This window comes from Wyeomyia smithii, chromosome 3 (genome assembly GCF_029784165.1).
Source record: "Wyeomyia smithii strain HCP4-BCI-WySm-NY-G18 chromosome 3, ASM2978416v1, whole genome shotgun sequence".
NCBI classification, from domain to species: Eukaryota; Metazoa; Arthropoda; class Insecta; order Diptera; family Culicidae; genus Wyeomyia; species Wyeomyia smithii.
Genome location: NC_073696.1, coordinates 97365812 through 97375561, shown reverse-complemented (window position 1 = coordinate 97375561; position 9750 = coordinate 97365812). Strand labels below are relative to the sequence as shown.

The following is a 9750-nucleotide window of genomic DNA, read 5'->3' as shown; positions in this document are numbered from 1 at the left end:
CTATCCCCCCATAAAAATTACGTAACGCTACAGAAGGATTTCCTTGATAAAAATGGTCGGTTTTGGAGAGTCTCTCCAGAGCTTTTTCGTTACGTAACGCTGAACTCACCTCCCCCCTCCCCTGTGTAACAAATCGTAACGCTTAAGGATACCCCCTCCCCCCTATGAGCGTTACGTTATTTATGGATGCCGCCTTATCAGTAAGCAGGTTGTCAACCTTGTCATAACACATGACCAGCACAGGGAAACTCCTGCTTCTGACTCTGTTGGCTGTTCTATAGAAGCTCCGCATCCTCTGCGCTGGCAAGCACCTGCTCCTCGTACTTCCGCTTCTTCCGACGGTGGACTCTATTTTCGGCACCTCTTGCCTCCCTGTATCTCTCTCTACTCTAACCAGCCGTTACGATGTCTTCCACGCGTCGTACGTAGCACCTCTCTCGCAGTCGTTTCGATGGGACCGTGGATACTGCTCCACAGCCCATTTATGTCGTCCACTCGTTCCTCCTGCTGTTCTGCGATCCGTTGATCTAGCTCTCTGGCGTATTCTGCTGCATCGTCATCAGCTTTCAAACGCTGAATATTGAAACGCGTCGTCCTCTCAGTACGAGATTTCAGCACGTTCGACAACCGTGCGCGGATCACACAAACGCAAGATTATGGTTAGAGTCAATCCCAAGTAACAAAACTGGTTTTATCAAAGTTTTATAGCGCTGTTTTGGCTGTATTAGTTGCTATAAAACTTTGATAAAACCAATATTGTTACTAGGGATGTTGGTCCCCCAAAAGACCTAACATCAGTTACATCCGAAAAGTGTCGACCGTCAATCAATACATGATCGATCTGGGAGCAGGTTTTTCCATTGGGAAGCCTTCAAGTGTGTTTCCGAATATTCAAACGTGGTAAATAGGAGCGACATATGGTCATTCCTCTGGCCGCGGCAAAGTTTATAAACCTCAAGCCGTTTTCATTGGTTGACGAGTGGAGGCTACGCCTTCCATTGACCGGACGAAAGAATTCCTCCCTCCCAACCTGTGCGTTTGCATCTCCGATGACGACTTTTACGTTGTGTTTTGGGCACTCATTTTAATCGGACTTAATCGGATTTGTCGTTTGTCGGTGCGTAGGTTTTGAATAACCTGTAGTTGAAGAATTTGCCCTTAATCCTCAACACGCATCTACGGTCATCTACGGGCCTCCACCAGATGACTCTTGTTTTCTGATTTTCCAGCACTACAAAACCGACACCCCGTTCCGCTGTTTTGCCATCACTCTGTAGCAGATGCGGTGCTTGAAAGAAGTCTGTTCAATAGGGTCTACTGCACGCAATTCCTTTCTCCGGAATTTGGCCACCGAACCTCCTGAATCGCTCCTCCGCTCGCTCCCGTGCATTGAGAGATCAGACGTTTCAAGTACCTAATTTCCAATCGTTTATCTTTTTTTTTCGTGTTCGTAGCCTAGGTTTTTGCCGTTTGAACCGTTCCCCATTTCTAATTTCGTTGTTCGTGGTTGAAAGAAAGGTTTCTGTATGCTACCTTACCAGGGTCGCGATACCTACATTCTGCTGATGGGGCTGCCATATTAGATGCAGCTGGCGGGATACAGCATTCCATAGTTCAGCCACCCGCTCCGGGTCAGACGCTGTTGTACGCCGCCTCTAATATGGGGACACACCCATGGGCGCAACTAAGGAAAATTTCTAGGGGGGGCTAGTTTTCATACACTTCATTTAAAAAAATAGGAAAAAGAGTTACTATGCGCCTATTTAAAAACGCATAAAGTAGTGTCGTAACAGAAGACAAAATCACTTTAATCGGGAATAAATCTCCGAGATGTATTGAATATCTTGATCATCTCTTTCAGCTGACACTGATTCCATATTGAGGCGAACTAGGTTTAGTAAACGGCTGGGCAGTGCGTACCAGCAGTACACCCGTGCTAGTCGGCATAAAATAGATCCCAGTGTGGTCCAAGGCATAATGCCATATTCTTAACTCCACGTGTAACCGACTGGAATACGAGCAACCATGAGAAGGTTGGGGAACCGGTGGAAACTTAGTAAAGCAGCATGCTAAAATAAACATACTACGAACAATCAAGAATTGAAAACGAACCGGAATTACCCGCAATGATCTAGTGATGAAATAAGGCCGACGATTAGAAGCACGGTACATGTAACAGTAGATCGCTTAACACCTCGGATGCCGACCGGATCCTGCTGGATCAGCTAGAACTTCACCAGTTCGGCATCGTTGCGCTCCAGGAGCTTTACCGAAAAGGAGAGAAGGTACGGCGAAGTCGTGGCCGCAGGGCACAATTTTACCAGAGCGACGGCACAAACAATGAGCTGGGTACCGGTTTTATAGTGCTGGGCAGGATGCAGAGTCGTGCGATCAAGTGGCAGGCGTTCAGCGACACGTTGTGTTTGTTGAGAATAAAAGGCTGGCTCTACAACTACACCATCCTCAATGCCTACTGCCCTCTCGAAGGACGTCCCGATATAGAGAAAGAAACGTTCTACGCACAGCTGGGGAAACTCTACGATAGCTGCTGGCGTAGAGACATCAAGATCGTCATTGTGGACATGAACGCTCAGGTCGGTAGGGAAAACATATATAAGCCGGTGATTAGCCCGCACAGCCTGCACACCGTCACGAACGACAACGGCCAGGGATGTGTCAACTTCGCAGCTTCCCGCAGCTTCCCGCAGACGCAGTCCGCAGAACCCGCTTTCCCCAAAAAGACATCCACGAAACCACCTGGAGATCACCTGACCAACGTACAACAAACCAAATTGACCATGTTCTCATCGACGGCTCTCTGGTGGGGGTATTGGCATGACCACTTCGATCGAGTCTAGTGCGACGAAGTAAAAAGTTGACGATGTAGCTGATACGACCGGTAGTTCTCTACGGAATCGATACATCAACGCTTCTGGCCTCAACGCTTGGAGTTTTCGAACAGTAGGTGCTGCGGACTATCTATTATGGAGTACAGACAGACGACGGATAATGGCGACAGTGCATGAACCATGAGCTGCACGCGCTGCTTGGAGAGAACCCCGTTGCACAGCTGGCGAAAGCCAATAGGTTGCGGTGGGCCGGTCGCGTCGTAAGGATGCCGGACGATGATTTTGTGAAATCACTTCTCTTCAGCAACCCTGTGGACAAGGGGACGCAGCGTGCGCGATGGCTCGACCAGATCGAAAGAGACTTGCGGGTGATGAGACGTCAGAGGAACTGGCGAAACACAGCCCTAAACCGAGCAGCATGGCAACAACTCCTTGATACAGCATGAGCAACCACGGCACTCGTCTTATTAGTAAGGTAAGCAAGAGAGTTAGGTTTGAGAATCGATCCTGGGCACAGTACTAGTTCTCAGCCAATGAATGATGACTTCTCAATTTGTGTTGATTTTGATGCTCTGATAGGAAGTATGGGATGTATTTATATTGACTACAGTTATTCTCTGGGAAATTCTAGGGGGGGCTTAAAATTTGCTAGGGGGGGGGGGGGCTGTAGCCCCCCTCAGCCCCCACCGTAGTTGCGCCCATGGACACACCCGCGTACGACCCCCTTACCAGTCAGCATACGACCATTGTTTCCGTCGGGGGTTGGTTACCCGATCTTCTCTACGGTTACTCGTATCCCGGTCGGCACCTCGTGGAGGTTGGAATAGGGGTTGCTGGACAAAGGGGAATTACCACATTAGGGTTTTAGGTTACACGAATCCAACCATTTGCCAGCCCCGATAGTTCGATAGCCGAATTTAAGTCTCGATCTTCTCCGTCTTGAGGACGTGCATGGTCGCAAGATGCACAGCTCTAACCGCACAAGTGTGGTGATAACCCCCCGCTTGCTCAGGGGGTGTTGGGTCTGGATATATAGTGCTAAGTATTGGAAACGAGCCCACAGCCAATCTATTATTCACCACTCACTAGTACGTTCGCTTACAGCACACCCCAGGGCACGAACCATTAACAGGGGTGAACCAAATTCCAGTACGTGGCCCGTCGACTCCGACACGATCAAACCAAAACGACCCTTTTCATTTAAAAAACTAAACGAAGCAACTGAAACTCCGGCTGAGTTCGTAGAGCGGAATAAAAAGCTAGGTGAAAACTAAGGGAAATCTCGTGCTTAAAATAGACATAAATTATTTTACATATCTAATTTATTTCCCTTCCCGACATAGTTTTACTTATATCTAAGTTACTTGAACTCCGGCTGACGCGTGGCTAAATTCCATTCCATTAATGCTGAGCACGAGTCGGCGTCCCGAACATCGTGGCGGTTGGTGGCTTTGCACTCCTCTGCTCTGCAGCGCAGCCGGTCGTAATACCGGAGCAATGGCAACCCGCTCGCACCTCACGGTAACTAAATATGATGGCGGGTGTGCCACAAAATGGCGGTGTTTCGGCTTGAAGACCGTTAAAAAGCGGGATATATGCCTTTATCCTTTTTCAATGGAGGACGCCGCCTCGAAAGCATGTTTCTAGAAGCAAGAATAAAAGGCCCTTCGAGGACCTTTTTGTTTCCTTGTTTTACAAAATTCAGGTGTAGTTTTCCGTACACTTTTTAACTTCTGACTATTCCGTTAATTCACACCCAGCGTACTAGACAATCGAAAATAAAATAATTATGCGCGCACTTCTTAGCGTTTAGCTGCTTTAGCCGAAAAAAAACCCCCTTAGTATCGGTTCTTTGCCTTTTATGCGAGCTGTCATTTCAGAATCGGGAGTGTCACGAACACTCCCGAACCGTAATAGACCTGCTCGGCGGGCTTCCCCTTCCTTTTGGAACACCCTGTGGAGCCGAATACCTTGGTCGCCTCTATCAGTGTCTCTGTGAGCGACCCCGTATGAGTGACCCCTCCGTCCTAGACGCTGTGCGCCAGACTTGGAGGGATATCACTTAACTCTGTTGACGTAGTGGTGGTAATACTAAGAAGCTTTCCTACATGTGTGACCCCTCCGTCCCGGACGTAAAACGTCAGACTTGGAGGGATATCACATATGTTGGTGTGCTCTGAATCCAGGGTAGGCTTTGGGAAGTAGGAGGTTCTAATCGAGCAAGTCTGGATGTAGTTATTATTGTGGCGGAGCCAACACCCACAATGTAACCAATGGTTACAATACCCCATCGTACACCCTCCCCGTAGTAGCTTCGAAATTGTCCTAATCTACTTTTCAACCTATTTCTCATCCCGCTATCCTGAAACTACAAAACAATTTGCATTACAAACTATTTTCATCTCCCCTTGATATCTATCGGTGCCGTCGTGTTGGTAAGCTCACTTCCCTTCTTCTCAAGAAGAAGCGAGAGAACTCACCTCCACTAACACTAATGCTCTAACTGTCAAACGCCTATCGCGGGTGATCCAGTTTCAATTCATTTACCGACGGTCAGCATTTCAACCTACCGAATTCTAACATCGCGATCAGTTATGGACGGAAAAGAGACTGTAATCGGGACTATCAAGTGTCTCTGGACTTTTCCTAATTTGAAACCAGCTAAGGGATCGCTTTTTGGACTGCTCTATCAACGGGTAAAGATAAATGAAATATTTAGTTGAACTCTTCCAACCAAAATATTTCCATCATTTCAGCCATCATGGAATCTCAACAAAACGTGAATCGAGTCAACCAATTTTTGTTACGATGAGTATAGACAGTTACATTCGTATCTAGTGTTCCAGGTTTATTTCAACTTACGGGTTTTAGGTCGGCCGCCGAAAACACTCCGATAGGCTTACCGTCTTCATTGGCAAGCTCGTACGAACTGGTTCCGATGCGAGCCCGGATTATGCAGGGGACATATAATGCATCAAGCTTGGAGTTATAATTGTCCACTGCGGACGATTGCCGAAAATTCCTACGCAAAACTTTTTGGCCCACCGAGTAAACTGGGGCGGCTTGTTTGGAACGAATGTGATAATTTTTAATATTTTTTTCGTGTGCTTTCCTCAAATTATTAACTACCATAGAGTAAATTTTTTTATCCACCTGACGCTTTCTCCTTACCCTTTCTTCCTCCGTCATTTCCTCTACGTCCCAATCTACACGGTGTTCGTCTCCCTTTTCAATTATCTCATGTCCGAAAAGAACCCTGTATGGAGAGAATCCCGTGGCAGAGTGCGGAGTGCTATTCAGGCAAAACTCGATTTCCGACACCCGTGTGTCCCTAGTTTTTGATCTTGACGGACGTAGGACGTAGGCCTTTATCGTACGGTTCAACCGTTCCACAGGATTTGCTTGGCTATGGTGTCGAGAATTGGACCAATATTGTACACCATACTTTGTTAGCAGAGCCTTAAATTCTTTGGAGAGGAAAGAAGTGGCATTGTCCGAGATCAGGAACTCTGGGACTGAATATCTTCGGAACCATGAATGTTAACTACCTGTGATGCTGAGATTCGTTTCATGGGGATCAATAAGCACCACTTTGAAAACAAATCCATGATAGCAAGCAAGTGGGCATGGCCACTTTTGCTTCTAGGCAGTGACTGGATAAAATCTATCGCGATAATTTGGAATGGCTTGGTGGTAATTCGTTGTTTTCCCGGTTCAGGGGTCTGAGAACGATTTGAGGGTTTTATTTCTCTACACACGGAGCATTGTTTAATGTATTCCCTTACATGCGTTGCCATTTTAGGCCAAAAATATTTTTTTTTTATTTTAGCTAGGGTTTTCTCCAGCCCCAGATGTAGGCTATCATCGTGTTCTTCGACCAAAATTTTCTCTATCATCTGCTCTGGTATGCAGGTTTTTCAGGTAAAACGGTAATCTAACAAGTCGTTAATTTTTTTAGGGTACCCTTTTCGATTTTGAAATCTTTGTATTTTTCAGGGTGGGTATTCATTCTTTTGACCATTTCAGCGTACCAGCCGGTAGTAGTAGCATCCATTGCTTCCACCGAACGCGACAAAGCGTCTGCCACTATATTTTCCGAGCCCTTACGGTGTAAAATTATCATGTCATGACGCTGGAGATCGATACTCTATCGGCATAACCGCGATGATGTACGCCAACTGCTGCGCATGATATAAGTGAGCGCCGAAGCATCGGTGTAGACCGTAAATTTGGTCCCTTCTACGTAACGTCTAAATTTCTCTATAGATTTTAGAGCTGGCATCGCAATGGATCGCAAAAGGTAGTGCAAAATTGGGGTTGGTAAGTATGGGAGCGCTTATCAGGTGATTTTTAACGCTGATGAAGGATGCTTCTGCCTGTTCGTTCCAGTGAACTCTTTTAGGCTTATTCCGAAGTAAGTCCGTTAGGGGTTGTGTAACTTCACTATAGTTAGCCAGAAATCTCCTATAGTAGTTACACATCCCTAGAAACCTTCTTAACGCACGAAGCGATTCTGGTCGCTCATAATTGACGATGGCAGACACACGATCTGGATTTGGTCGAAGACCTCCACGCCCCAAAATATATCCAAGGTAAGGTACTTCCGTCACACAGAAACGTGATTTAGATATATTAATTGATAGATTGGCTGCTCTGAGTCGGGCGGCTACCTCTTCAAGCAGCGCCAAATGTTCCTCGAACGTGTCACTGACGATAATTATATCATCCAGATATACAAATACCTTAGGTTCCAATTCCCCACCGCCGAGCACTCTATCCATTAAACGCGACAGTGTAGCCGGACTATTTACCAGCCCAAAGGGCATTCTAGTAAATTGATAGAGGCCTCGTCCTAACACGGAAAACGCGGTATATTTTCGGGACCTAGGGTGCAAGGGGATCTGAAGAGAAGCCTTAGAAAGATCTATCGTCGTAATGTAATCAGCAGCTCCCAGTCTGCTTAAGATGCGGTCTGCATGTGGGAGGGGATACGAATCCCGTACAGTGCGTTCATTTATTTTTCGTGCATCTAAGCACAGGCGCACTGTACCATCCGATTTATCTACGGGAACAAGACGCAGTGCCCAGTCACTATATGACTTTTCAATTATGTTGGACTTTAACATCCGGTCTAGCTCAGCGTTGATTTGTTGCTGCCTAGACGGGGAAGTTGGAAATGGATTTATACGAGCCGGTGAAAGTTTCTTGGCTTCCTCCGTTAGTTCAATCCGATGACTGACCCAATCCGTAGTATCTAAGGTATCTTCCCCTGCAATTTTAAATTTCTTTTTAACTTTCTCGAGATGTAGTTTTTGTACGTCGTTAAGTAGAGTCTCCTCGTGTTCCATAGCCAGTCGATCTGCTGGTTCTACGTCTTCGTGCACTTCGATGCTTTCGATTCTGGCTTTCTGAATAGTAGGGGTAATGTGGAAACTATTCCAAAAATTAATTCCTAATAAAATTTTTCTTTTTAGCGACGGGACCACTAAGGTTTCAATGACCTTAGTCTCTTCATTAAACGTGACTGGAAGGTACACTGTTCCTTTAACTTCCAATTCCTGACCATTGGCAGTTTTTAAGGACACTTCTGATGGAAATAAACGTAAATCACACTTTTCAAGCAATTTCAGTGCCCCAATTCCCAGTATACTTAAATGAGCACCACTATCAAGAAGACCCACTAGGGAGTTTCCGTAAACGGATACTTCTACGAAAGGCCTCTGACCATTTTCGGGGTGGATTATAATTTCATTCATCTCATAACTGGTATCAAAATAATCTGTTGGGGATACTTTATCAAATCCTAAAGATTGTAAAGCGGCCACCTGCTCCTTGGTAGTGAGGGTCTTTACAAACGCTCGACTTGTCGGCCCTCGGGGACAGTCTTGATGGCGTTTTTTCCACAGAACGGGCATGTGGTGGTTTCCACATTGTGAAACCCACATCTGGTGCAGTATTTATGTTTCGGTCTTTCGCAATCTCGGGCATGATGCCCTTTAAGTCTGCAGTTGAAACAGTACCCCTCTTTGGGAGGCTGGTAGTTGTTAAGCAAAGTTTCCCATCCGGATTGGTTTGATTTCAGTATATTGTTATTTCCGCTTTTTTTAACCTTTTCATCCGAACTACGCGTTTGTAAATTCGAGTTGAAGTAATGACGTGTTTTCTGCGGTTCATATTCTATTTTACGATTCGATTTAGGCTTAGTCCCGGTGTAAACCTCGTTCACTTGGGCAGCTTTACCGCGGGGGTTGCTATCGTTCGCGGGTGTTTGGAATTTATACCAATACGTTGCATCTAGGCGCCTACCGAAATGTTTGAGATCCGCGAGATTGTCGATATCCTTCGAGATCACGTGTCCTTTATAATCGGCGCGCATATTACGGTACACTATGTCGAATTTCTTCCGCTCGGATATCGGTTTAGTAAGAGTGTTAAAAAGCGTTTGCATGTCCATGTAATAATCTTGAAATCTTTCGCGAGGTCCTTGTTTCCGGTTAATCGCACGTGTCTCACAGAAGTGATCGTGATCCGGACTTAAGAACTCGCGTTCAGTTCTTTTTTCAACTGATCCCAGGAAGTGAAATCGTCGTTTTCCACTCCTGTCATGAACCAGGTTTTCGCGGGACCACCGAATAAGTGAATCGCCGATCGAAATAATTCTTCGTTCGACATTTTCTCAGATTTCGCGTAAAACTCTACTTCTTTAATGAATTTCATCAACGACTGGCCATTGTCTGCGCCATCGTATCTTAATCTCCAGTCCAATACTGGCCTACATTTACTCGATCGATGTACTCGACGCTGATTTTTCATTTCGCGACGCGGTCTATCTGACGACCAACCTGATTCGGTATCTGTTGTTTCATCTAAACTCCGCGGACGCGTATTATTGCGATCTTTA

General features: G+C 46.0%; 1 protein-coding gene and 1 long non-coding RNA gene across 2 annotated transcripts; one reads left to right on the top strand and one right to left on the bottom strand.

The window, feature by feature from the left end:
• Positions 1-5196: 5196 nt before the first annotated feature.
• LOC129729638 (uncharacterized) lies at positions 5197-5991 on the top strand. The gene is made up of 3 exons (XR_008728711.1): positions 5197-5545; positions 5606-5661; positions 5721-5991. It is a non-coding gene; the product is annotated as an uncharacterized LOC129729638 (long non-coding RNA).
• A 1108-nt stretch (positions 5992-7099) lies between these two features.
• On the bottom strand, positions 7100-9297 carry LOC129728436 (uncharacterized). The gene is made up of 3 exons (XM_055686876.1): positions 8706-9297; positions 7900-8628; positions 7100-7701 (listed from the first exon to the last, which is right to left on the bottom strand). The coding sequence occupies exons 1-3, from the start codon at positions 9295-9297 to the stop codon at positions 7100-7102; spliced, it is 1923 nt and encodes a 640-aa protein (XP_055542851.1).
• Positions 9298-9750: the final 453 nt, after the last annotated feature.

Excerpts from the sequence above, each read along its gene's own strand:
- LOC129728436 (XM_055686876.1), bottom strand. The coding sequence starts at position 9,297 with ATGCAAACGCTTTTTAACACTCTTACTAAACCGATATCCGAGCGGAAG. Across the intron at positions 8,629-8,705 it reads CGAGGGCCGACAAGTCGAGC|ATTATTTTGATACCAGTTAT; the intron begins GTTTGTAAAGAC and ends TATCCCCAACAG. Across the intron at positions 7,702-7,899 it reads TCCCGTAGATAAATCGGATG|GACGAGGCCTCTATCAATTT; the intron begins GTACAGTGCGCC and ends TTTCCGTGTTAG.